General features: G+C 39.0%; 5 protein-coding genes across 5 annotated transcripts; 2 read left to right on the top strand and 3 right to left on the bottom strand.

Moving 5' to 3' along the window:
* Positions 1 to 1,038: 1,038 nt before the first annotated feature.
* On the bottom strand, positions 1,039 to 5,435 carry tmco1 (transmembrane and coiled-coil domains 1). Its single transcript, XM_072439037.1, has 7 exons — positions 5,227 to 5,435; positions 4,289 to 4,366; positions 4,151 to 4,210; positions 4,029 to 4,075; positions 3,348 to 3,415; positions 2,153 to 2,297; positions 1,039 to 1,465 (listed from the first exon to the last, which is right to left on the bottom strand). The coding sequence occupies exons 1-7, from the start codon at positions 5,294 to 5,296 to the stop codon at positions 1,367 to 1,369; spliced, it is 567 nt and encodes a 188-aa protein (XP_072295138.1). The 5' UTR covers positions 5,297 to 5,435; the 3' UTR covers positions 1,039 to 1,366.
* A 978-nt stretch (positions 5,436 to 6,413) lies between these two features.
* uck2a (uridine-cytidine kinase 2a) lies at positions 6,414 to 14,937 on the top strand. The gene is made up of 7 exons (XM_072438561.1): positions 6,414 to 6,562; positions 9,769 to 9,928; positions 10,756 to 10,852; positions 11,449 to 11,591; positions 12,653 to 12,750; positions 13,483 to 13,531; positions 14,712 to 14,937. The coding sequence occupies exons 1-7, from the start codon at positions 6,449 to 6,451 to the stop codon at positions 14,843 to 14,845; spliced, it is 795 nt and encodes a 264-aa protein (XP_072294662.1). The 5' UTR covers positions 6,414 to 6,448; the 3' UTR covers positions 14,846 to 14,937.
* A 455-nt stretch (positions 14,938 to 15,392) lies between these two features.
* On the bottom strand, positions 15,393 to 19,120 carry aatf (apoptosis antagonizing transcription factor). Its single transcript, XM_072438560.1, has 3 exons — positions 18,675 to 19,120; positions 18,056 to 18,219; positions 15,393 to 17,228 (listed from the first exon to the last, which is right to left on the bottom strand). Exons 1-3 carry the CDS (start codon positions 19,030 to 19,032, stop codon positions 16,134 to 16,136), a joined length of 1,617 nt encoding a protein of 538 aa, XP_072294661.1. The 5' UTR covers positions 19,033 to 19,120; the 3' UTR covers positions 15,393 to 16,133.
* Positions 19,121 to 20,112: 992 nt separating this feature from the next.
* On the top strand, positions 20,113 to 21,993 carry magoh (mago homolog, exon junction complex subunit). The gene is made up of 5 exons (XM_072438183.1): positions 20,113 to 20,275; positions 20,986 to 21,044; positions 21,205 to 21,315; positions 21,615 to 21,697; positions 21,778 to 21,993. Exons 1-5 carry the CDS (start codon positions 20,185 to 20,187, stop codon positions 21,875 to 21,877), a joined length of 444 nt encoding a protein of 147 aa, XP_072294284.1. The 5' UTR covers positions 20,113 to 20,184; the 3' UTR covers positions 21,878 to 21,993.
* A 665-nt stretch (positions 21,994 to 22,658) lies between these two features.
* cpt2 (carnitine palmitoyltransferase 2) lies at positions 22,659 to 26,774 on the bottom strand. The gene is made up of 5 exons (XM_072438182.1): positions 26,467 to 26,774; positions 25,592 to 25,672; positions 25,414 to 25,520; positions 23,472 to 24,776; positions 22,659 to 23,140 (listed from the first exon to the last, which is right to left on the bottom strand). Exons 1-5 carry the CDS (start codon positions 26,631 to 26,633, stop codon positions 22,812 to 22,814), a joined length of 1,989 nt encoding a protein of 662 aa, XP_072294283.1. The 5' UTR covers positions 26,634 to 26,774; the 3' UTR covers positions 22,659 to 22,811.
* Positions 26,775 to 27,525: the final 751 nt, after the last annotated feature.

Genomic DNA, 27,525 nt, shown 5'->3' on the forward strand with positions numbered 1-27,525 from the left:
GTCGTATTGAAGTTAGGCAAACTAATGTTAGGATAATGCTCTCTCTCAAAATTGTCAGTGTTTGTTTTCTTACTATTATCATGTGCGGTACTTCTCCTTTTCCCCTCGTGTGACTGTGCGTGTTTTCAGATGGACCATGCTTGTTCCCGATTGGCTAACCCACCTGTCAATCACACCCATCTGAACTCAAAAAGATTAGGGCGTGGCCAGACTGATATCGATCCCTAATTCCCCATAAATATGCAAATATATTTTTGATTCAACAAAAAGAACCAATGATCAAACATGTGAAATAAGGCATTTCAAAATACAAACCACAACTATTGAATACAGTGTAGGGGAGTTGACAGTCTGTTCTGTTGTCCCGTGCCACAGGGATTTAGGGGCCCAGAATTGGCCCTATTCCAATAAATGTTTTGCCCCAGCCTAACACATTTCTATCGACAGGCGTGGCTGTGCATTGTATTCACTCAAAGTTAAACATTCAGCTCTCTGAAGTACCACTTGCCTGACCAGCCATTCCCAACACGTTTTGGCAAACTACTTCAAAACTGTGTGTGGCATTCGAACAGAAGGGGCTGGCAGGTCAGGCAAAAGTACCACTAGGACAGGGGAGCTTGGGACATTTGTCTAAGGACATCGGATGCTGGGACATTGCCAAGTCCCTATGAATATTGTTTAATCAGTTTTTCACCGTCGCCCTCCGAGACAACCGCTGTTGTGATTTTGGGCATTACAAAAATAAATTGAACTTAATTGCCATAACCTCCTATTTCTATTTGATTGTTCAAAAAGTCAAACCTGATGGCCTGAGGACAAACAGGGAATGACACGAGCCAACGCAAAGTGGGGCAATGCAGAACCAAATATCTGCAACATTTTCAATAACAAACCGCTACCAATATCTGAAGAAACCCTCCGATATCCGATACACCAACCCTACTGCAAAGTAATTTGTCTCATCACAATGAAATGTCTATACAGAGAGATAAAATTGTACAACAAAAATAAATAAAAAACAAACAAAGCATTCAAGCATTACAAATTTTCACTCATAAAATTTTATTAATATTAACGTTGTTTGGATATAAACTGGCTAACAATAATACTGGCAAAGTAATTGTTATTTATTAAAATGAAATCTCAAAACAATCTTGCCCTGAAGCAACCTAGACACACATTTAATCTGAAAACCAAATGATTAAGAATCTTTTTCCATATAATTTAAACGTAAAGTTAATAGAAAATGTTAAATAAACAAACGACAGGCCACATAACAGTAGAAGGAAGAGTTTCAGTTCTGTTTGTGAACAGTAGAGGGTCCTGTGGCGGCATAGAGTCACATCAGTGTGTGCCCATTTGACGTTTAGGAAAATTTCGCTGCCTGTGGAGGAGGTCCCAGAAATCCTCCTGCCTGTTTAGTGGCAGCTCTGGATGGGGCAAGACCAAGCATTTTCTGGATGTTCTGGAATAAAATCACATAAACAAAAAAGTTGTCAAAGTACCAAATAAGGGCTTCTGTGTATTTATTAGTTAGTATCCACTGACGAAGTGTGCAGACTTCCTGGATTTGAAGTGTGCAAAATAAACAAAATAGAGGCAAGGCATGTTTTGCAATTGGTGAGTTTTGGAATAAAAAAAGTATTGCGATTGCATTTAGATATGCAATTTATTTTTAAAAAGTAAGAATTTCAGGGTGCAAATTGTCAACGATTCTATTTGAGACTTTAAATATGAACTAATAAAAACTATTACAAGATTCACATTTCTTAACATGTTTACAGCGGTCTAAAATACAGGTAAAAAAAGATCTTGGTTCTAAATGACAAAATATCCTATCCCATTTTCCAAATATTTGCAGCATTTGTGCCAACTCAAATAGCTCTTTCTATTACAATATATGGTGCAGCCCTGTTTTAAATCGATCCAACATGATACAAATCGCTAATTTAGTTTCAAGTAGCAAATTAATTGAAGTGATAAAAATACCACTGATTCAGAGAATATGAGAACTTGAGAATTCAGCAATAAATGTAAAAAAAAAACAAAATCGGCGTGAGATCTACTTTTGCATTCAGAAATCATCACCCGTTTAGAGCATATGTCATGAGTACGCATGTTGACTGGAAGCTCCGGGTAAAGCGCGAGTTACCTGTCGGATGGACATGGTGCAGAGGATGTAGAGGAAGATGAAGGAGCAGTCGGTGAAGTCCTCTCCCAGCAGGTTTCTGTGGGACAGGCCCTGGATGTAGGACAGCGGCACGAAGGGCAGTTTGGCCACCACTCTCCCGTCAAAACTGAACCGCAAACAGCAAAGGACACCAGGTTTAGGCAATCAGAGAAACTAATAACGCATATTAATACTGTATCATAAAAGTAAACAATCCAATCCATAGAACAAGTTAAAGGGCTAAAATGAAGAAAATTTAGTTTTGTTTCATCACAGATCACATATTTGGATTGTCACTGGCCTTTAAAAAGGTGCTAAAACATGTTTGAGTGCCTTGGATTTGTATATTTTAGAACTTTAAAAATTGGTCTGCAGAAAGCAAGAATTGAGTTAGAGTGCCATCTACTGGCCAAAGAGGAAAATGCATAAGGGGAAATAAAGAAACAGCTTTACCCTGTCATGCTCATGTAATGTAAGCACACAGTTGTAAGGGATTATCTCAAAATGGGTTGAAGCTGAAAAGACTTAATTTTTTTCGTCTCTCTCTGGACCCCCTTTTCCAACTTTTCTGCACCAGCCGTGTTGGCGACGGCGACGCCTGCCCCTCGCACGTGCGCGCTCCCCGTGCGTGCTCCGCGCACGCACCCGCGGCCTGATGTTGGCCTAATGCTCGTTGTTGATAGAGTTTTTTAGCATTTCAAAACAATTACTGCCACAACGATGTATTGAAGCTTCAAAGCAACAAAAAGACAAAATGTAGGTTCAACCCCCCTCCAGTCTGCCCGGGATTTATGGACTTAAAGGACAAATATTATGTCATGTCATTAGCCTTTAAACATGCTCTTGAGTACCTTTAGTTTGGCATCTCATGTTTTAAAACTAAAATATTTTAATAGAAGAGCTCTGGTGGAAATTCAGAGTGTTTTTGAGGAAATTTGAAACAGAGATTTTTGTATGTTAAGAGGGGAGAGGACTTTCTAAAGAGTATTTATCAAAGCGTGAATGAAGCTAAATACACCTCCAGGTATGGTTTTGACGAGGGAAGAATGTTTTAACATGATTGAAAAAAGGCAATTTTGCATATTTGTCCTTAAAATAAGTAAAACTACATAGAACTCTTGCTATGTGTACTTTATCTTACACAGATTAGATTACAGGAGCATTTGAATCCACTTACATGGAGTTGAACATTCCCATCAGAGCTGTAAAGCAGAAGCCAATGGCAAACATGGACTTCATGCGCACCTGCAAAAAAATGCCAAAAATGAGAAATTGTACAGCAAAATTAGGATATTATCCGTAAAAACGTTAGATTTGTGTTAGAAAAAAATATATAATTATCTCCTATTATTTTACTCTTATTATACTGTGTCCTGAAATGAACTGTATTAATGCTGTGTTTTTTGAGATGTCTGCAGGAGTGGTCAAGCTCTTTATCTGCCAGTGGACATCTGTAGCGAAACCACTTTTGGGGAGTGAAACGGGAAGCTCCAGTCTCACTCCCTTATACTTTCTCACACACACTCACACACGAGCGCTCATTATTTTTCTAATGTCTTTATTTTATCTTATGTTCCAAGTTGCCATGGCGTTTGTCCCCCCTTCCCTCAGGCTCAGGCAACTTTGTTTTTTGTAACTATGGGCGTGGAAAGTTTAGTAAATGCGAGAAGAACTGCCACAGAGCTCAGAACGAGCAGGGAACTGGCCCTGGTCGCATTTGTGACTGAGTCGTTATCTCTGACCGTTCTCCTTGCAAGTAATAATATTAATCTGTCTTGTCTTCCTTTCCTTGCAGTGTTTTTGTTACTGTTGAGTCACCAGCCCCAACAATTTATATAAAATGACAACTAAAACTCACCATAGACAGGTCTCTGTTGTTATTCTTCAGCTTCTCCTCTTGTCTCTCTGTAACAAGAGCATGGAATAGTAGAGTATTTCTACAAATGAAATCAATGTCAAAGTTTATTGTTTTGTTCTTACCAATCTTCTTCTTTTGTTGACGCCCAGCAGATTCTGTGATGGTTTCCTTTTTCTTCTCGACTAAAATATGATAAAGTAAAATTCAAATCACTAATGGAGTAAGTACAGTGGATTGATAATTGTTTATTTCACGCTTACGTTTTTTGCTTTGTTTTTCCACCTCTGCCTTCAGCCTCTTGTACTTCTCTGTCCGATACACTAGAACCCAGGTTATTCCTTTAAAGTGAGAAATATTTTTATTACCAAACATGAATTTGCAATTTCATTTCAATGGAGAGTTTTAATGTTGATTGAAGAGATATTCCAGTAGTCGACCCAAGGTAATGCACACTAGGCTGTACACTCCATAGATTTCAGGGTAATGAATACCGTTGCCATAGCAATCGACAATTCAAAACAGAAAATATTATACATGTTTTCCAATGTGCTAAATCCTCAAACTATCCCAAGAAAACACCAGGCTAAAACCCACGAATAACAATATTATGGCGATGTTTTAAGAAACTTTTAGATTAAATAATTTGAATGATATTATGGCGGTGACTAATTATTATTTTAGGAATTGATTAGTTTGTTGATGATTTTTTTTTAATTAATCCATTTAATTAAATAGGCTTGTGAATGAGATTGATGCAATATTTGATCCAGATAAAGCTAATTTAGAATGTTTTCATAGTATTTAGAAGAAATTACTTTTGTCATTCAAATAAAAAAAAAATCCACATGTCCCAATTTTGGGAGTACTGTATTTAAATAACCGATTATAAATCATGGCTAATTAAGACTTATATTATATTGTGCAGCCTTAGTGCAAACTACTATAGCTGGTGGTTTAGCAAAGACTAAAATTGTGTCCTGTCATTAATACAAGCATTTAAGATCACAAAGACAAGATTTCAATTATATATGTATTATTGAATGCATTATACATGCATGTATATAATGCACGGTCTGATGTGTAGATATACTGTTAACAGTACTGGAAAACATCACAAAAACAATTATTATAGAAATCCATTGATTCTACAGCCATTTGCAAATAAGCTGTGGCAGAGAATGCCATAGAATCCACTTACCTTCGGCTAACAGCGCCGTGCAAACTGAGATGAACACAATCAGAATAGTATCAGCAAACATCGTGCTCATGGCGAGGTGTTCACGACAGAAAACTTGATTGACAAACTACTAATAAGACGTAGATTTGGGATTCTTTGGGTGATTATACAGAGCGCATTACAGCGGCGAGCAGCCGAGCTAAAGCTAGGTCAGCGTTAGAAAGGTCACGCACGGAAGTATTTCCGGTTCAATGAATAACCTACTTTTTGATAAAACATTTTTTATTTAAATTGCATTGAAAATAAATAATGGTGCTAGTTCATATAATAAGATGTTTGGTATGATTACTTTTATTATTATTACTATTTTAAGTTATTTTTATACAACGTGATAAATAGAACACTGAGAATTTCACAGCAACATGCTGTTCCAGCAGCCATGTTCTGACTGTCAAATTCTGCTCAAGAAAAATACTTCTAGTACCCATGTTCAACATAATATATGCATATATATATATATATATATATATATATATATATATATATATATATATATATATATATATATATATATATATATATGCATATCCAGATGAGAAAAAGACCTCAAAGTGAGGAGTGAAAATATACAATAAAATTCCAAAGACAAATGCAGTTATATACAACCAGTGCTTACGGATTTGTGTTTCCACATATACCATTATATGCAAATTCACGAATTTACTGTCCCATAGTTAATTATTTTCTAGCAGCATTATCCCCTGCAATTGCCATGGCAACAGAACCTAGCCTCTCTAGCTTTTATTATATCACATTAGAGTAATACAACTCTTAAAACATGGATAAGGATGTGTAAGTAATGTGTGTTGAGTTCAATACATGTTTCTACCATTTCTAAATAATAACAAGAAGATAAGAAAAGAAGAACATTCAACACTGGCAAAACATGGACATATCACTCTTTTTGTTTTCAATAAAATGCTCAACGATCTCCAGTGTCCTTATGGATAGGGTATAAATAACATATTATATCATCCATTATGCCGCCACAGCTTTCCTCCAGAAGCAGCAGCAGGAGCAGCAACAGGAGCAGGAGGAGGAGCAGGAGGAGCAGGAGCAGCAGGAGGAGCAGGAGCAGCATCCCTCTCATCTTTTCCGAATGGGAGGAGCGTAATCAGAGCAGATCCAGAGCAGATCCAGAGCAGATCCAGACCGCGGCGCAGAGCAAAAGAAAGCGCCGTGCATGTGCAGCATGGCCGGCGACAGCGACACAAAGCCGCCGGTGGAAACGACAACCGACAACAACCACCGTGTGCCCTTCCTCATCGGGGTCTCCGGGGGCACGGCCAGTGGGAAGGTGCGATGATTTATATTTATATTTATTTTGATTTATTATTATTTTTTTATCACAAAGAAAATGTCCGTATTATGAGAGCCTATTGTGATGGTGATGTGTTTACGTTGTATTTGTGATGGCTCGGACCAAAGCTGATTTTTATTTCATTTTTTTCACTCACTTCCTGCTTAATTTTTTGTGTTATTTTTATTTTGATTTGTTTGTCTATCTTTATGATTTGACTTTGGCGGCGCCGGTCAAACCAGGTCAAGCTTGCCACACTCGTCCCTTCACACAAAAAAAGAAGAATAAAAAGGTCAAATGAAAATAGGTTAATGAATTCATCTCATTCAAATAGATTTCTCAAACATATGGACCCAAATGTTACGTGGCAAAATGTATGTTAATGAAGACGTTATGGTGATTAGTGCCAGCTGTGCTTATATATATATTATAATTACATCACATTTGTCACAGAAAACAAATCTGGTTTAGTTAGGTCTGTGTCTTAATAAATAAAACTGTTCTGTGATTTGATTTAAAAGTGCATATATCACATTTTATGATGCAACATTGTCTGGGAACAGTGTCCTCCTCATGAGCTGCCGGTGACATCTTCTTCTTTGTTTAGATTTCCATGCCACAATGATGATGAAGATATAGGATTACTATAGAATGTAATTTATAGTTTGTCTGATAGTAGTATGTAGTCTCATATTCAGGGGTGGACAGCGACTAAATACAAATACTCCTGTTATTGTGGTTGAGTAGACTTTGTTGTAGATTTTTAAATGTGTCCTTGTACTTGTATTTTTGTATAATTTTAGGCATCTAATTGTTATGAATTATGTTTGAAACCACTATGAGTAGTGAGTACATTACGGTACGGTCTCACCTCTGTCTCTGCTCTTTTCTAAATCTATAAACTCACAAAATATTGCTGCATTGCCTGCTCCGACAGGCCAGAGCTCAATGAATATGCAGATTACTGTAAAAAAGCAGCTTAAAACCGGTCTTAAAACAATCTTTGTTTAAAAGACTGATCTAAAAATCATACTGAAACTGTGTTACTCTTTCCAACACAGCTCATATTGTTGCTCTAGATCAAGGTCATTCTAAAAGATTCCTGGATAGGTCGAACTTTGTCCTGTTTAGGAAATATTTTGTTTAGTTTTTTGTAATCTATATTTACTGTAATATTAATTTAGCATCTGGATATCCATTTTTGTAATTTAATACTACAGTAAAAACTAATAGTACTTTCTTTGTGTTGCCATGTAGTCTTATACTAGTTAAGATCAAGCTCAAGATTATTCTAAAACTGTTGAAATGTCACATGTAGATACTTACAAGAAAGTGCTACATTTTCTTCTTAATTATAATAAAAGTACTCAACTAATTTGTCCGGCACATGTAATTGAGATCTGCATCAAATCATAGTCATAATCAATCAAATCATTTTTACTGTTTGTTTTGTTAGTAGTCACATTATGTCTGTACTGTGCCATATCAAACCTGTCTTGTCTCCTTTTGAAAACCTGTCTTGTCTCCTTGGAGGTGGTTTATTCAATTACAGGTTAATTTCTCGCTCAAACATGCATGCAATACTGTGAGCGGTCTCGCCTCTTCACAGATCTGACCTGTAACTAGAGGAGAATGAGAAATTGGTAATATCGCAACCTATTGTGTTGGAGATATACAAAAATTAGCATACATAGTTTAATATCAGTCATTAAAATGATCAAAAATGACTGCAAAATGTCTAGTGTATCTCCCAAATATGAGTTTAAAGTGATGTTTTTGCACATTTGTGGTGCATTTTACTGTCCATGTTGTGCCTTTGTCATTTATAGGCAAATTTTAGCACATTTAGCTTCGTGAAAATGTAGTCTGAATATTGTCGTCAAAATGATCCAAGAAAATGGAGCGAAATATTATTTTTTGTCATTTTCGCCCACCCCTAATTGTGGAAAATTGCAGACAAAGCAATGGCATCTCCATGGAGACAAACAGATGGCAGAACTGTCCTCCATTGGAAAGGTTAAATATTGAGCAGAACTAACTCTTGTGTTTTCTAGAGCAGTTGTTTGCTCAGTCGAAGTGTGGGCTGTGGTTGCAGACAGTTGTTTGTGGGTTCAACTTCCTTTTGTTTGGTGTTTTTCCTCCAAATGAGTAACTGCTTATCGGACCAGCTGTTCTCCAACTATTGTAAAAATCGAAAAGGCCTAAGTTTGATTGAAAGTGTGCTGGGGAACATTGGTTTGCTTTTAGGGATTGTCAGGTGTGCTTGAGAAGAAAACAACCAGTTTGCGTTAACCATTTCACACAGTTATTTAACGCAATACACTGCCTGTCCAAAAAAAAGTCACCGCTCTGATTCAACTAAGCAAACGCAGCAGGTCCTCGCCTCCTGCTGGAGAAGCGCTGCAGGTGATGATCTTTCAGCTGCAACGCGGTATTTAAACCCGACCGATGCATTTCTGAAACAACCATGTGGAAAGACAAATCCCGTGGTCATGGAAAAGCTGTCGGTGTGTTTGAGAAGGATCAAATCATTGGCATCGAGCAGAGAAAACATCTAGAAGCAGCCCTACAGATCTGAACCCCAGTGAGAGTGTTTGGGACGAGCTGGAGAAGGCTTTGTGCAGTTGTCACTCTTTCCAATCTTCAAGACAAGATCAACTGTGAAAAAGAATGACACACTGGAGGGAAATGCATGTTTTAATATTGCAGAAGCTTATTGAAACTGCCACAGTGAATGTTTGCTGTCGTCAAAGCGAAAGGCGGTCCTACCAAATATTAGAGCGTGTGAGGGAGCTGTAGACCACGCCTCAACCAATCAGGTGGTTGGTGCAGGCACAGATTTGGAGGCTCGTCTCGGTGCAGGCCAGCCAGGTGAACACCATCACCCTGATTTGGCCTTAACCAAATACCAGCAAGGGGGAGGGAGGTCCAGCTGGGAACCTGGGACCTGGACACGCCCTCTAGAAGAATGTAGAACAGTGGCCCCAAATGGTGATGTAGAAAAATGCTCACAAAATATGACCTCTGGGGTTCAAAAGTGGAGCTGTTACTATTATGATGATATTTTACACAGTGCACAGTATTAATCTTAGAATAATAACAGCTTAGCTTATTGTTTCTGGAGTTGTACATGTCCTTTCCTGTCCCAATTTGAATACATATATTATTCACGCATTAGATTGTCTGTCTGTTTTGTGGTCTAGTCCTCCGTCTGCAGTAAGATCATGGAGCTGCTGGGACAGAATGAGATCGACCATCACCAGAGGCAGGTGGCCATCCTCAGCCAGGACAGTTTCTACCGAGTCCTGACCCCGGAGCAGAAGACCAAGGCCCTCAAGGGACAGTTCAACTTCGACCACCCCGGTAAAAACACACTCACTCACTCACTCACTCACTCACTGCTGGGGTTAGATATATCAATTGACACCGTTTGACATTATAAGCAAAGAACCGAGTAAAACTATTGCCCTTGAATCTTGGGCTGCACAATCAGTCACACCACATCTGGACTAAAGGACTAGAAGACTAAACCGGGTGTACATCACAACTAAAGTGGGGCCAAACAGTGGACCAAACCAAGACCAAGAAAAGTGAACGTAGCCTTAATGTTTGGATCTTTTGCTGAAAATCATTAAAAAATATGTGTTTTTGATATCGTTAAAGAGGACATATTATGTTTTTAATCTTGTTTCAACCGAGTTTCCTCATTAATTTACTCAAAGTTGTATTCTGATTGACTTCAGCATGTTTGAGTAAACGTACCCCCTATCTCCGCCCACATCCCTGTCCTTTGTTGCAATTCTTTGAAATATTCAGACTCTGAGTGACGCATGTAGTGTCACGTAGCCACTTTACAGAAATAAAAACATGTAAATGACAATCTGCTGCTTGAAGAGGCGGGGCTTATCAGTTTTGAACAGGAAGTCAATGAACCTGTTTCTATTTTTAAACCGTTTTAGATCAATATTGCAGTTTACAATGAACAAAGTGTAAAACGATGACCTTTATGTTGCAGTATGTTCATAGTATAATTTGTCTCCTTTTAATTAGAATTCCAACCTGTGGGGAGTGGACATTTGTCAACAATTCAAGTTTTGAGTGAATCTGACTGTAAAAGTGTATGTAAAGGTGCCCTGGAGGCAACTGGAGAACTAGTGTCTCTGATTCACCTGACTCTTTGTTTCTTTCAGACGCGTTTGATAATGAGCTCATCATCTCGACTCTGTGCGACATCAAAGCGGGAAAAACGGTTCACATCCCCGTCTATGACTTTGTGAGCCACTCCAGGTAAATGTCTTGAGTTAACATGCACGGGTAACTTTTTGGATCGTTTTGCAAATCTCAAAGTTTTCGGCTTCAAGTCCAACTAAAGTCACTGAGATTCACGTCCAAGTCGAGTCCCAAATCTTCCAAGTCCTGTGCTCGTAACCGTAGCTAGCATGAAGTGTTTTATGTCCAAAAATCACAATTGAGTGTTTTTTTTAAGATTGTTGCAGTAGCGCTGTAGTTGTTTGGTCGATTACTCTGTTGATTGGTGTTCTGGTGGACCCACATTTATAAGCTGAATTTTTTTAGGCTGATTTTTAAAGGTTTTATATTCACAACAGCAGACGGAAGAAGGCATGGGGTGGTTTATCTAGCAATATGGGTCTAAATAGTATTTTTATTACAGATAAATACACTGTTTACTTGTAGTTTTCAGTTTGAATGTTTGTAATTGTGTAACTTTGAACACAAATACACGACCAAATCATCCATACTTCATTAGTTTGAGAGCTCCGCACCGCACCATGCCCTTTGTACTTGATTAATACTGTATCGAACATGTCTTCAGTGGACCACAGCCCTATGCAGCAGTATTTGTAGCATGTCTGGTGTTGCAGGAAGCAGGAGGCGGTGACCGTGTATCCGGCTGATGTGGTTTTGTTCGAGGGGATCCTCATGTTTTACTCCCAGGAGATCAGGGACCTGTTCCAGATGAAGCTGTTTGTGGACACAGACGCGGACACTCGACTCTCCAGAAGAGGTACACATGACGAGTCCAACACGATGACCACAGTCTGACATGTGAAGGCGGTGGCATAGTGACTCACTTCTGCACATGCACCGAGGGAACAGTCAGGATTTATAGAACCACGGCGACATTTGTGACATGAGCTGTTCTGCACTGTTTACTCTTTACGACAAAGGCTGCTTAAAGCTTCATAAATCCGAATATCTGACAAACAGATGTCACAATATCAAATGATAGCGTTACAACAAACAGTGTGACAGCCTTGATTTTGAATTAAATTATAAAAAAACAAAAAACATTCCTCTTGTATGTGACCAGAGTCTATGAAATCAAACTTTCTGAATGATAAAATAAAGTTGCAGTGATTTAACAAGGCATTTTACATTCAGGCTGACTTTTTGTCCGTATGGAGTGATTTAAAATGACTTCTTCATATCTATCCATACAAAACATCTATGTCCTTCATCAGACAGAAATGTACTGTTTTTCAAATTTAAAAAGGCAGATTTTTATTGTTTTCCTAAACTTAACATTAAATATTTTGTCGTTAAGGTTTTCCTACTTGTAAATGAAGGCGTGCACATTTTAGCTTCAATATAAATGAAATGATTGTGCATTGATGAATGAAGTGTATTAAGATATTTTCAAATTTTCCAAATGAAAACATTGAAACGGTTTGATTTTTTTTTTTTTTTGTCATTATTTAATTTTTTCAGTCTAAATTTGCCTCAATTTAGTCACTGTTCAATTTTAATTTAGTTATACTGATATTTTTTTCAAAAAGTACATTAAAACCTGACGTTAAACTTAATTCTAACATTGTCATGATAATGTTTTAGTTCTTATGATTATATTATGACCTTATTATCGATTGACTGAATAATTTTTTTAAATATTGAAAAGGAATAAGCGTAAATATAACTTCGTTACTCGTGTACTTTTCTATTAAATGCCGCCGCAGGGTAACACATGAAAGAAACGGAATGTGCCGAGATGAAATTGATAAATCTTGTCCTTGACTTTGCACCAGTCACAAGTGCTTCTCCACGATTTCACCCTGGATCTCTTTGTAGTGCTGCGTGACATCAACGAACGCGGGCGAGACTTGGAGAGCGTTTTAGCGCAGTACATCACGTTTGTGAAGCCTGCGTTTGAAGAGTTCTGCCTCCCTGTGAGTACAAACCCACAGCAAAACACGGCCTTTCAGTTGCAACGCTTCATTTTCATCTGGGTCAAATGCATGTGCCGTTCACAGTCCAAACTAACCGATTAATCGAGAAAATTATTATTATTAATTTGCAAAAATAATCGTTAGTTGCAGCCTGAGGTGTGTTTTTTCAAATGTGGGAATTTAAATGGAGGTGTGTTAAATTAATCTATTCAAAGTATTCCGTAGGCTTTATTGGACACGGTGTCGAGTGAATCTGGGATATGAGAGGGTAGGACATTCAGCAAACTGTAGGAACTGGAATGTAATGTTGTGTAAAGTCTGAGTCGTTGAAATAACGTTTAAAAAATAAATAAAAACATAATTACAAACAGTATAAAGACGTAAGAGCTGGAACTAGAGTCTGATTTAGCCAAAAATGTATATAGCAAAGCTTGTTTTGGAGATAGTTAAACTCTACTGTAAAAATAAAATAAATGCAGTGGACTATTTCCCATAAGAGAGTAAAATTTCACAGTTTACAGAGACCTTTTAGCACATTTCAGATTAATTGCCATACTATTTTCACCTGAATTATTTCAAAAACGTGCTGACAGCCGTTTTTTTGTTTTCCATCTCAATTTTAAACAATTGTGTGTTCGTGTTCAACATGCTTTGACTCAAATGTGATTTATGTACCGTAACTGAATGTCCCCAGCAAAAGACTTCTTTGTTCACAGCTTCTTGTTTTTCTAGACGAAGAAGTATGCAGATGTAATCATACCAAGGGGAGCCGATAACCTCGGTGAGTGGCTTTTGGTTTCTAGGAAAAATTTCAAATGTTCTGCACGATAAAGACGATCCAAACACATCTGAGGAAGTGCTTTAGATACTGCTGTCTCTGAGCTATTGTGAAGGCCACAGCTGCTTGCACGTCTGAAGATTAAACTAATATTTACCAATACTAATACATTGTTGAAGATGCCGACGTCTATGGAAATAGTTTAGTTTGGAAACATGATTTTATGATTGGTATGGTTGCTTTGAAAATACTATAATTTATCTTTCCGCAATGTGTAATGTGATTTGTTAAATAGGAAATATTAGGCAAACTCAACTTTAATGAGTTTAAATCTTGTTTCAACAGCGTTTCCTCATCATTAGTTTAGTCAAAGTTGTATTTTGATTCATTCCTGCTTGTTTGAGTAAATCCTGTATTGTCCTGCAACTGAGGCCGGAGTGCTCAGAAGTTTTCACTACCCCCAATCCCCGCCCACATCCCTGTACTGGCTTGTGATTGTGGAAAAAATTAAGAATCTGAGTGACACATGTAGAGTTTTAAAATGTCTTGTCCCTTTTTCAAAAACGTATAAATGACAAACTGCAGCTTGTTACGGTGAAGTCAATGGACCTGTTTTTATTACTGAGCCATTTTAGATTAATGTTGCAGTTTTACAATTAACACATAGTAAGGCCCAAAGAGCATAATGTCTCATTATACATCCGTTAATTACATCATCTCTATGGGAGGAGGTGTTTCATGTTTAGCCTGTTTAGCTGTCATTATTTGCAGTGCCTTGAAAAAGCCAGAAAAAACATCTACATTTTCCAAAATAGTGTTTAGTGCCAGGATAAATTAAAAAGTGGCCATTTAAAAAAAAATACTTTTAGAGTATTCATTTCACACATATTTTGAGAGCTGTTCAAAGCATTGAAGGTAGTGATTTTGATGAAGAATTGTGCTGATCTCTGGTCAACCGGAGCAATTTAAACACATTTTGTGTATATTTTATCTAAGTTTGCTCAAAACTTTTCGGCTAGTCACTATGGACCTGCTATAAATTACTTCAGGCCAGTTAAAAATGAAGTGAAGTATCCACTGTACAAATGACTTAAGTACACATAGCTCAACATAGTACTTATCCTTTTTTTCCCATTGCACCACTGATTAGCGCTCTGACCAATTGTATGCTTTGTCTGTACAGTTGCCATAAATCTGATTGTGCAGCACATCCAGGACATCCTGAATGGGGGTTTGACCAAACGAATGAATGGATGGATCAACGGATATGGGACAAAGAAGCAGCAGAGCATCGAGCCCAGCAGCCGGCCCCACTGAGCAGAGGCTGACACAGGGGGCAGCACTGAGCAGAAGGCCTTCCACAGATGGAGGGCAGCGCTGACAGCACGGCCCTTGAGTTTGGAGAATTGTCAGAGCTCCGCAGCAAAGAAGAGGATTTGTGTTTGGACTGAATGAAAAAAGGGTGGAATTCCCACTTACTCTACGTGATTATATACCAATGTGTTGAGTTAGTTTTGAACATGAAGTTAAACACTAGAAGCCTTTTCTGAAGCGTCTTTTCAAACTGCTGCGACTGCCTCAGCACTGAAAAGCCCAGTGCCTAAAACTACTTGAAGCTTTGACTATTCAATAATCCAGCAGCGCTCTCAGCCTTATCCCAGTTCACTTTGTGAGCCGAACTCAATGCAACACGCTCTGAACAGCAAGGAGCGCTCAATAGGTTTAGGTTGTTCAGGTTATCCAATAGTGCTGTTCGTTTGCTTTGTCTGGTGCAAATCCAACTTATTTAATAATGAACAACCAATTATCACCTCAAATCAGATGTCTGACATCGCCAAAGAATCATTCAGTTCTTTTGTGTTAAAAAAAAAGATCTTAAATAACATTAAAACCACGACAGTATTTACTTTAATTCAAACCTTCAGATGCAAGTTTCATAAAGACAATGTGTTAAATCAGAAAGCCAACACCCGGTGGTGGTACCTAGTACTGTTCTGTTTCCTGTGTACATTTGTACATATAATGTTCTCAGGTATTGTTTACTTGAGTTGTATTTTCAGAGAAGTGTATTTACTATGTTAATGTAACGCCCACACTAAAGGTGAGGGCTTTTTGTCTTTCAAGGACGTCAAAAGAAATGAATGCATTTATAAGCAATGTGATCATACTTGATGCTATTCACATTTCTGCTGATATTTATGGAAAGTATTATTAAAAATCAAACTCTGTTCATTCTGTTTCTTCTTTATAAACTGTATTCTGAATATCACAAGTTTATTTTGAATGTTTGATCAAAATTATACAAAAGCAAGAGTTGATGTATGACAATATATATTCAAAGTAATATTTAACATCTTGTAAAAGTTGAATTAACAACTTTACATTCATAATATAAACCAGACATTCTCTTCAAGGGCTCCTGAACAATTTCATTTTAAATTACAGCTAAAGCAGATGCCATTCATCCAAATCCAGTTTATGTGGGCTTTATAAATAACCCTTTCCATACAGGAGGGAGAGGGAGAATCATATTTACAGTGTTTATTCACTGTCTCAGTTTATATGGTACAATCACTTTTACTTGAAGTTCCAAATGCATCCTGGATCACTCCCTGGTGGTTGAATTGTTCCCAAAAAGCCCTCTGTACAGTTCACTCTTGGCTTCATCTGTCATCGCGTTGTGATCCATCGGGGCCATGAAGTGCGCAAGTTTACTGTGAATGTGGAACCGGACTTTACGCCCTTTACTCGCTTTGGTATCCACCTTCTTTTTAATCTTACTCCTTAGTTTCTGTATTGCCAACCACTGCCTGCCCATGGCCACTTGGTCATTGGGATCTGCCGCGTTGGTCTTGCGTTCGATCAGCTCTCTCAATAACTGGTGGTAAAAATCGTCATCGTCAAAAATGTCCTCGTCTAAATCTTTGAGATGAGAGTTTGTTTTTAGCTGTTTCTCCGGCTCCTCTCCTTCGTCCATTGCACTTTCACAGGTCAACGCACCTTCTTTCTTTCCCATAACCTTGTATTCAGATCGGCGAGTTTGCGTACGCTTTATTAGTCGATCTTTATCCATGAGGACTTGCTCGATTTGTGTGAGGACGTTTCTTTCAAATGCGCCGAAAGCTTTGCTGGTTTTCCCCGTGGTCAGCCTGGTTTTGTCGCGCCACTTTTGGAGAGTAGCGTTTTGGTAAGGCGAGAATGCCGCAAACCGCTTGGCCATGAGATCAGCATATTCCGCCATGTCTAGTTTGCGTTTCTGTGGCTTTTTGCTATTTCGTTCAACGTTGTGATCTTCATCGCTGGTAATCTCGTCGCTTTGCTCTCCCAAACTGATGGCTCTTGTATCTGCGCTCTGTACCAGCAGTTCATCGTGTAACTCTAGCAACGATCTTTGCAGAGCTTTTAGGGCCTTGTGCGAGTTTTTCAGCGCTCCGGCGAAGTCTGCGTTTTTCTTGAATTCTGGAAAGGTTGACGGTTGAGGAAGCTGATTGGCCGAAACGAGAGCTTTCTGGAACTTGATTCGTCCTTCGAGAAGCTGGTCACACAAAGCCAGTTGGTTCTTCACGGCCTGGCCTTTCTCCACTTCCTCGTTGACCTTCTCTTGAGAAAATGTCTGAACGGCAGAGTCGTCGTAGTCGTCTTGTTCTGAGTTGTCTTCTGCAGAGCTTTCGCCTTCTTCACCTTCACTGTCCTCCTCATCCTTATAAAAGAAGTCATGAATTAAGTTCAATTAATTGAGCAACATCTTTGTCACATATCTCTATCAGTGACTTTTAAAAAAAATTAAATCTTAAAACAAGAAGTAAAGTTTCTCAAAATGTATCTGATTGCATTGAGTTTTCTATCTTTCTTTTTTGCCTCACATATGCCTAATTAAACGGATATGTGCAGGAAACCTAACATATAAACCTTTTGATACCCGTCTCAGTATCGATTTACATCAATAATTGCTATCGAACCGCCCATCACTACTAAATATTAAAATATGTTTGGTTTTTTTTCCAATCTACTCAAAATAAAACAAATAATTTAAACATGGGACTGATTAACTGAATAAAGATCTAGTCATTTAAAGACCTAGTATGTAACATTTTAGCCAAAATATACACTTACATAATGTATTGCACTCAAAAACATACCTTCTCACATTGAGCGGGCTTGCATCTCCATAAAACTGACTCGTGATGCTCATGATAATGGAAATGTTGTTCCTTTGACTAATATTCCAAATTATGGCATAAAACTTATCTGCATGGAGAATGTTACGAACTGGTTCTTTCTATTTCCTTGGAGTCGTGCAGGTGACGTCCAGAAAGATGCTTTAATTCATCGTTAACTAAACGTTATCATTAAATTGTATAGGTTTATTTTGACTTACTTTTTAAACCAATGCATCAACAACATAACTTTGGCCTCAACATCGGAGAGTATGTTTCTTATTAATTTCCCATTCACCCAGGAGAACTATTTGGGGATGTACTGACTATATTAAAATTGGCTGCAATAATACTCAAAATAAAATCTTACCTCTTCGTCCTCCTCGTCCTCTTCACTCACTCCTAAATCGTCCATGCCCTCGGTCAGTTTGTGGAAGTCCACTGCTTTTGGAAAAGTTACTTCAGAGTTGTTTAATTCATCTTTGTCAGATTCTTTAAGCTCTTCTCCTTCTTCAGACTCCTCTTCATCATCATCTTAGAAATAGAAAATAATTAATGCATTTTTCATGGTGAAATACAATCATTTTTGCAATTGAAACAATATTTAGAAATTACTATGTTATAAAGTATTTTAACATGTGTTTTAGTCCGTACAGAGCAGTTAAGTTGAGATAACAATTATTAAACGAATCAATCATTTTGTGGTCTAGAAGTCACGACTATTCCGATTAATAATTGCGGCCATAATCGATACACAATTGGTCCATTCGTTAAGTTTATAGATAAATTGTGTATGAATATGGCCAAATTATGCATGTTTTCTCTGAGTAAGTGAAGATTATCCCACCAAACAAAGTAATAATTTAAAAAAACATGAAAAACTGCCAATCATATGCACTTTAAAATGTAATGCTGGTGGAAGGGAATCATTGTAATTCAGTTATGGAGCTTACAAATACATAAAACAAGGGGAAAGGAAAAGCCTTTACCATCTTCTCCTTCCTCTTCTCCTTCCTCTTCACCCTCCTCCTCTTCTTCTTCCTCATCATCATCATCATCATCACCACCCTCATCCTCCTCCTCTTCCTCGGAGTCCTCCAGCAGTTGTTTCCTGGACACCGCCTTGCCCGCATACCTCCTGTCCGTGTCCGAGAGCAGAGAGGCGGCGTGCTTCCTCAGGGCGCTTGGTTCCACTCTCCCTTGTCCATCGTCCTCCTCCTCTTCATCTTCGTCAAACTTTTCGATGACTTTGGCTTTAGTTTCCTCGTCACCATCGTCTTCGGGATCAATAAATTTGGGTTGAGGGTTAAGTAAATCTTCCAACTGTTGAGAAAATGAGCCGGACATGGTGAAAAGTGATTAGAATTTCACACGTGTGTAGCTCCGATAGCTCCAATGCCACAGCGTCCCGCAGAAGAGGGTGATGACGTGTATAAGGCGCGACAAACTACAATCTAATCCCACAAGTTTGACTGTGAGGGAAATACCTAAATCGTTCACGGGACAGAAAGTTAACTAAATTAACTGAACATAAAGTTTAAAGTCAGAAAAAGATTTCTTGCTGTTGTCATTGAACAAACTTCCTAAAGTAGAATTTTGCTTCGGCAATATGCGTAACGCAGAACAATTATAGTAAATTATAAAGTATCCTAAAATAAAGCATGTATGAAAAAATAAAGATGTTGAATAAAATAAATAATAAAAATATGCTTTGGCTGAAAAATATACAAAATACAGTATAGAAGAACAGTGCTGTGGTTAACATTAATTATTACTTGTTTGTGCATCACATTAAAATGCGATTGATTTACCAAAGGTAAATGTTTCACAACTATGAGTTTTCACGTATCTGCTGGACGGCGGGGGTCTACAATATTGTCTCTAAATGGAGAAGTAATTACTTTGCCTGTGTAGTTACACTATCAATATGGCATTAAACATATCTAAGTGAAGTTACAGGTCAGATCTGTGGAGAGGCGAGCTTAATCACAGAGAGAATGTATACTTCAAGGTATTTTATAACAATAAAAACACCTATAAATGTACAATTGCATGACAGATTTGTTTAAAGCTGTAATGTGGTAAATTACAGGGAAAGTAATGACATCTTGGTGGAGACAATCCAGATGGCAAACCAAATCACACTCTTTTACTTTAATGTCATCCCTGCTCTTAAATACACTCACAATTTGGAAGCAGTAACTAAAAAGGATAATTAATGGAATTTAAACATTATTTCAACACTGTAAAAGAGGGTAGCTACTGTAGAACATATTTTTAAACAAAAAACATCCTCTGAATTGTTTTGTTTTGACCTGATATTATTAAAGATGAAGACACAAAAACCTGCAAGACAAAACTCGGGTAAAAACCACTTTAGTGCCGTCATTCTTCAGCGCATGCGCACATTGCCAGCGCACACTGCTCTAACCGTGCTGCTGTTAGCTCAGTCCTAACCCGACGTGTTCGTACAAATTTATTCCAAAGTTTACAGTGAAAATGTCCACCAGCGATTTTTATTTGCGTTATTACGTGGGGCATAAGGGCAAATTTGGACACGAGTTCCTGGAATTTGAGTTCAGACCTGACGGTAAGTTTGTTTTGGCGGTAGTTTAGAGATGTTAGCGCCGCTGCGTGTTTGCTACGAGCTAACTAGCCACCGGTTTATTGTAGGCCTCATTCACTCACAAAAGAAGTTCACAACAATTTCTCCAAAACAATTCATCCTTATCATGCAGCCTACTGCGTTATGGTGCTGCATTGGGTGAATTTCAAATTGCACTGGTTGTTTATACTTTGATATAAAGTTGTTTAAAAGGGAAATATTGTGGTAAATCAAATTTGAATGAGATTTTAACCTTGATACATTAGTGTTTCCTCATCATTCATTGACGGAAAGTTGTTTTTTGTTAGCTTCTTGCATGTTTGAGTTAATCCTGTATTGTTCCTAAAATTCCCGTTTCCACCTATCCCTGCCCTCATTCCTGTACTTAGTTGAGATTTTTTGAAAAATTAAGACTCAGAGTGACATAAGTAGAGTTCTAAATGTCCCATTGCCACTTGCACAATGCAACAAGCACGATGAAATGTCACTATGAAGGCTTATCAGTTCTGTAGTTCTGAACATGAAGTCGTTTCCCGTTTCTATTACTGAGCCGTTTTAGATCAATATTGTGGTTTGTAATCAACAAAATGTAAAATTATGATTTACTTTATTATTCAATATAAAAAGTACCTGGGGGGGAAAAAAGCACAAGTCTCCTTTAATGATGTGTTAATCATTTTCTGTTTCTTTTTCAGGTAAATTGCGGTATGCAAACAACAGCAATTACAAAAACGATGTCATGATCAGAAAAGAGGTATTTTAGATTGTTTTTATTCATCTACAGAACTTCTGTAATTGTAACATTCACAGCAGCATGTTAATGGATTGCCACAAGAATATGCCTGCATATTCTAACGTTTGTGAATATGGCTTTCCTTTTGTACAATGTGGCTATTTACTGTGTGTTATTGCAGGCGTACGTACACAAAAGTGTGATGGAGGAGCTGAAGAGGATAATCGATGACAGTGAAATCACCAAAGAGGACGACGCTCTGTGGCCACCTCCGGACAGAGTTGGCAGACAGGTGTGTACATAGTGGCTATACCGCATGAATAATTACAGATTACTTACCAGGTATCTACATATCTGAGTCTGTCATACATAAGGCTCATAAAATATATTTCTAGACGTGTGCACATTTGATCAAACATGCAAAGTATTCATTTCTCAGAATATTGCAAGTCGCTCTATTCTGAGGCACACTCATTATTTTCTGGTAATCACTTGCTTTAGTATAGAATAGAATACTTGCTGATCTAAAAAGGAGGATGTAGTAAATATCCATGACCTCAGTGCCCATTCGCCTTTGTTTTTTATTCACAGGAACTTGAGATTGTAATCGGAGACGAGCACATTTCATTCACCACCTCAAAGATTGGATCTCTAATTGATGTCAACCAGTCCAAGTGAGTAGTGTTTTTGTTTTTTAAACAGGAAACAAAGTAAGTTTGGCAAATTAATATAACTTCCCCCACGTCTCCTCCAGGGACCCAGAAGGCCTCCGTGTGTTCTACTACCTGGTCCAGGATCTTAAATGTCTCGTTTTCAGTCTCATCGGACTTCACTTCAAGATCAAGCCAATTTAAGTCTTCTCACTTTCTACTCATTTTACGTGCTTCAGCTGTTTTTGTCGGATCTCATTTGTACATTTGCCTGTGGTGGAATTGTTTTTTTTATTTTAAATAAAAAGTTGAAAAACATACCTGTTTAAGAAAACTTATGGTCATGATTTTTTTATTCACACAAGGTTGAATCAAACACATTCACACAAACCAATGAGGCTGAGAATTCTGATTATAAAGTGAGGAAAGTATTAGAACACCCTGTGATTTTGCAAGTTCTCCCACTCAGAGATAGAGGGGTCAGAAATGTATTTACTTTCCTCACTACATTACAATGCTTTGCATAAAGGATAATGGAGGATTTTTCGCCGATTTCAGAACTCAAGCGGAAGTGCACATGCGCACTCCCCCTAAGCGGAAGCAGAGAAAAACCTCGTTGCTAAACGTGCCTTTGTTTATTAGCGCGACGGATCGCATCTCTCGTCTGCGTAGATTTCCGTCTCTTCTGAGCCAGCTCGAACTGTCTCTCTTAATTTTGTCCTCTACACTGAGGGAACTATATTATGATAGATCCATGCGCTTACACACACCGGCATATCAACCACGAATGCGCAGCCAGGGAAACGTGCTGCTCTCCTGGGGACAAGCCGACGAGGCTGCAGCTGTGCAGTTGGTGCATCCTATGATTAACATGTGAATGAAGTACTCGGCTGTCCATGCCACAAGGAAATGAGATTCAGATTTGGCGCCAAAAAATCCTCTATTATTCCTTTAAGCTGCAGAAGGTTTGATAAGGCACTTTTCGGACATTAATCTACTGCTCAAGTCTAAATACAACACATTACAGTGCAGAAACAATCTTCAGAGGTAAAACAATTCATTTTTTTCCCCAATTTAGTTTAAATAGCTTAGTGTGTTACATTTCACTTCATACTGTATTCTAACTCTTCTGGATTGGTTAGCTCAGTGGTTTTCCTTCCAGAACTGTGAAAATGTCCTCTAACGACTTGTGGACACATTGAAGGAACTCGTGCACATTCCGAGCCGGGTATGTGGACACGTTACAGCCGATCCAGTCATCATGAACTCCGTACCCCACCCCAAATCCATTTGGGACGACGGGCGCGAACCCCCCCAGGCTCACGGCAGGACTGGTGAGGGTGCTGGTGGACAGGATGTTGTGGTTGATGGAGCTGTAGGCTGGGTCTGTGTACAGGCTGTGCAGAGCCTCGCCCTTTGAGTTGGCCAAATACCGCATGGCAAAGAGGTGGCGGTCAAAACCTTGGCCTGGTGGCAGAATAGAACACATTATTGTAAAAAAAAACTCATGGATATTAACGCAACAACGTACAAGGCAAAACAAATCAAACATTAGCAAATCAATGCGAGATGAGACTGACCCCTGAAGTGGTTAATACAAAAAAGTCCTATGGATTTCAGAACTTCAGATTTCAGAGAGCTTTTGAGACGCTCCATCATCTAAAATAATTGCAACCTTCAGGATTTGATACTTCTGCCAATTCAAATTGTGACCGATTCAATTGCGATAAATTGTGCAGCCCTACTTACTGCAAACCAACAAACTAAAACAAAACGTAAGAGCGTTTGAAATACTTACCCATAGCTGCCTCCTTGGTAAGCTGCCCGTGGTACTTGGAGCACTCGTTCAGCATGGCCTTCAGCTCCTGCACGCTGTGTTTCCCTGGTTCTTGAACAAAAGCGTGAGAGCAGCGTTTGGTGTGGATGGTGGCAGGTCTGATGGTCTCTGTACGCCCGTGTTTAAACGCTGCCGTGCTACAAGACTCGTAAGTGGCCACGGTCTGTCCATACTGCCTCAAATAACCCATCTGAAACGCCAACTGCGCAATAGCATCCGGACTCAACTTGCTCTTTTTCAACTGCTCTTTACCACCCTTTTTAAACTCCATCGCGTCTATGGTTAGCTTGGATACGGCTGCGTCGAAGTTCTCCTTGGCTTTTTGGACGCCGCTTTTCAATTCGTCGTCCAGGTTGAATTGCAATCTTTGGACGGCGGAGGCAGAATCCACAGCGGCGGGGGCAGAACTAGGACTCACCAGGGGCTTTTCGGTCGTATCTTTGAAGACTTCGTTTTGGAATCTCAGCACTGCCACGCCGTCTCCCCACGAGTGCTCAAAGTTGATGGCGGCGTTTCCGTCTTTGGCTATGATGATGTTGAAAGACTTGTCGTACCAGCGATTGCACCCGTCTCCGTGAAGCATGTTGTGGGAGATGTGAATGTGGTCCTTCATCGCTTCGTCGTCGAGAGAGAGACAAAACAAGGCGCTGTCGACGGTCTGCAAAAGTCCCCCGTTCCCATTCGCGGTCAGCTTCTCCCTGAGACTTGCCCAAACGTCTCTGTTCTCGCTCGTCAGGACACCGATCGGACTGGAAGGCGCGGGAGTTTCGTCGGACAAAATGTACTTCAAGTTGGAATGGATCTCGCCCGGTTTCGCCAAATTCCCGTCGCTGTCCACGATGTCAAACGCGTACAGGTTGCCTTTCCGCATGACCAGAAGATGCCTCCCTTTATCGTCTGTGAACAGCTCGTCTCGCCCTTGTCTTGGCAGTCTGGTCGAGTTGAAAAGGCGGAAATATTGGGACATGTCCAGGGGGTAGGCGTTGACCATGTAGGCTCCGTACCAGGACAGCGAGGAGGGAACCCAGCGAATAAATCGTTTGAATTGGTCTGTGTCGCTTTTAGCAGGGTTCAGGTGGAAGACTTCCGGTTCTAGAAGTCCTGCCCGGAGCGTTTTCATGAAGCGAACGGCAGAGCAAACCATGTTGGTGGCACGGATGAGCTGGTCGTTGTATTCCGGTTTGGGGTCCGGGTTGAAGGACATGAAGGGGTTAGAGTTGAGCACCACAGAGTCCCGTGCGGAGAGGTACATGTCAAACCAGGGCGCTGGAAGACAACAATGTTAGAGAGGACAAATAAACGTGGATTGTTCTAGGTATATCGATATGACAATAAAAATGAACTGTGGTCGAACCCTTGTGACGATGTAGTATTTCAAGAACGTCGTCAATGTTATATATATTGTTATTCAGGCAAGGGTCAAACTTACTCTTTCACGTGATGTCATCAACAGTAGCTGAGGCTGTGAAGCTAACGGGAGGCTAATCTCAGCACAATAAAAAATGCACTAGAACAGGGGAACTGATTTGTGTTGTTGAGCTAGCATTAGCCACATGTTTTTCAGTTAGTCGCACATTTCAGAACCATGGACGCTTGTGTTGATGATACTTATTTTTGCCATATCGCCCAGCCTTAGTTCTATCACAACATTCAAAATTCATAATAATATTGTCATTCAGTGTCAAGAAACACTAAGAAATTGCGGTTATTAAGCACTTGAAATGTGAAATGTAATGATGGCACTAAAGGCTCATCAAGAGTTTGACAAAGCATAAACCCGTCCAATTGATGGTGAAATGCTCATAACCCAACAAATAGTTGACATTAATTTACAGTTTTTAGTTTTGAGTGTTTAAAACCACATTATATTGGCAATTGTTTTAAAATAATGTGGCATCTGTACCTGAGATGTAGCTCGTGTGCTTATTGTTTTTGTCTTGTGCGACCAGTTCTTCGTGCAGCTGCTTCCCCACGCCATTCTGGAAATCTTCGACTATCTTCTCTGTGTTTCTGCCAAAACAAATGCCTGTCAGAAGTGCTTGTTTAATCATTAATTGACAATAATGCTTTTCAAAACGTACCTGAACTGGTCGTCATCCAAAAGAGGTCTCTGAGCAGCTAAATATCTTCTAATTGTGTCCTCGAGTTTGGGTACTGGCAGCCTAGGAACAACAAAGTCAATTAATTTGGCTGTTTATGTAATGGCAATTAGTGTCACTTTATTAAGGGCACAAAAGGTGGACACATGTTTCATAACTAAGACAATAAATATGAAAATGATTATTCAAGACTGCAGTCTGCTCACATTTCTCATATTTTATCACTTACTGGTCCTGCCCGTACAAAGTTACTCTCTAAATTTCCCACAAATTGTACAAATTAAATTATTTTTAAAAAGGTGCTACTAATGGCAACTGCGTGTCACCAATGTACAGAACAATTTTAGGTCAGTCCTCTTCCTCTGTCAAAGGAGCATCAGGAACAGCCGATTTAAAACTTAAAAATGTTCTTTTCCACCCTGAAATGTTCACACTGATAAAACGGTGTACATAACCAACATACTCTGTGTGATTTATTCATGTGTATTTCTTACAGACAGAAAATATGATAAAATATGTCAAAACAATGCATCTGGTTTGTCCAATGTGATGAGTTCAATAATAAACGGCTCTGTATGGCATGAAGTAGTAATATTGTAAACTTCTACTACCTCTTGCCCTCCTCTGTTTATAAATATGACACAATTAAATAGTAGAACCCAGATATTTTAAGTGTTTTTTTTAAATAACTGACTCACGTTTAGTCAAGAACGTCTCTCTCTAGTGGTCAAGTCAAGCTCCTGCAGTGCACTTTCACCCACATTCATTCATCACAGTAACTTTGCACATGACACCTTTTATTACAGTACATTGTGTGCAGATTGTGCGTGTAAACCAGGGAGTAAACACAGTCTTACCTGGGCAGACTCTTCTGGTAGTGCATGGACGGCACAACGCTCCGATGCAGATACTCGGAATGTTGACTGCTGTATTTCCTTCCACTGACACTTCCTGCACTCGCACGCATCAAACTTGCATATTTCTCGACACAGTTAATGCTTCTCAATGACAGGAGTTTAGCCATGTTCGAAGCTAGCCCTGTCTATCAATTTAACATGAAATAAAAGAGTTAAAAGCGTGGAAATAAAGCAAGACAAGGACAGACCGGAACCGCGTCCAAAGGGAAGGTAAATATGCTAGCTACGGATTAGCCATTAGCTGTGTTCCTCCTTCAGCAGATCTTGGTGAATGTTAAAGAAAATATTAGCTATCGTGGGAAAAAAAGGTTAACAAATAAAAGAACGTGTTGTATTTGGCGGAATATCACTGTGACATTTCAGCATTTATTACCAATGAAGTGATCCAGGAAGTTGAACCGGGTAGTAAAAAGGTCACTAGGCCTTCTGGGAGTTTGAGTTCTTTTACTACAGCCCATGGATCTATTATATTATTTATATTATCTTATAGCCCCATGGTTAGGCAGAGTAAGGAGTAAATACAGTGTATCAAAAAAATATTTACTTTTCTTTCATTATTTGCCTCAAAATTCCACAAATAATACTCTGACAGGGGCGTCCAAACTTTTTTCACCAAGGGCCTCATTTTGAAACTTAAACGGGGCAGAGGGCCACAAACAACCTGACAATGTCCTATTTGTTGAATGACAAAGTGAATCATTTGACGTAATTGCGATGAGCCTCCACACCTTTAATTAGACCTAGAATATTAATATTAGGTTGGTATAAAATCAATATGCCTGAATTTTCCCAATTTCACAGTAAAAAGTACTAGTTTTTGTTGTTTGGGCCGACATAGCAGGAAGCTGGAGGGCCAACAAAAATTGGTTTGAGGGCCGCATTTGGCCCCCGGGCCCTAGTTTGGACATGCCTGCTCTATGAAAACGTGAAATAAGGTAGTTCATTTTCTATTCTTTTTTAAACAATAAAAAAGCTCATGTGCATAAGTATTCACAGCAT

This window comes from Eucyclogobius newberryi, unplaced genomic scaffold, assembly GCF_026437365.1.
Source record: "Eucyclogobius newberryi isolate DKJ021-1_F unplaced genomic scaffold, fEucNew1.0.hap1 SCAF_9, whole genome shotgun sequence".
In the NCBI taxonomy this organism is placed as follows: Eukaryota; Metazoa; Chordata; class Actinopteri; order Gobiiformes; family Gobiidae; genus Eucyclogobius; species Eucyclogobius newberryi.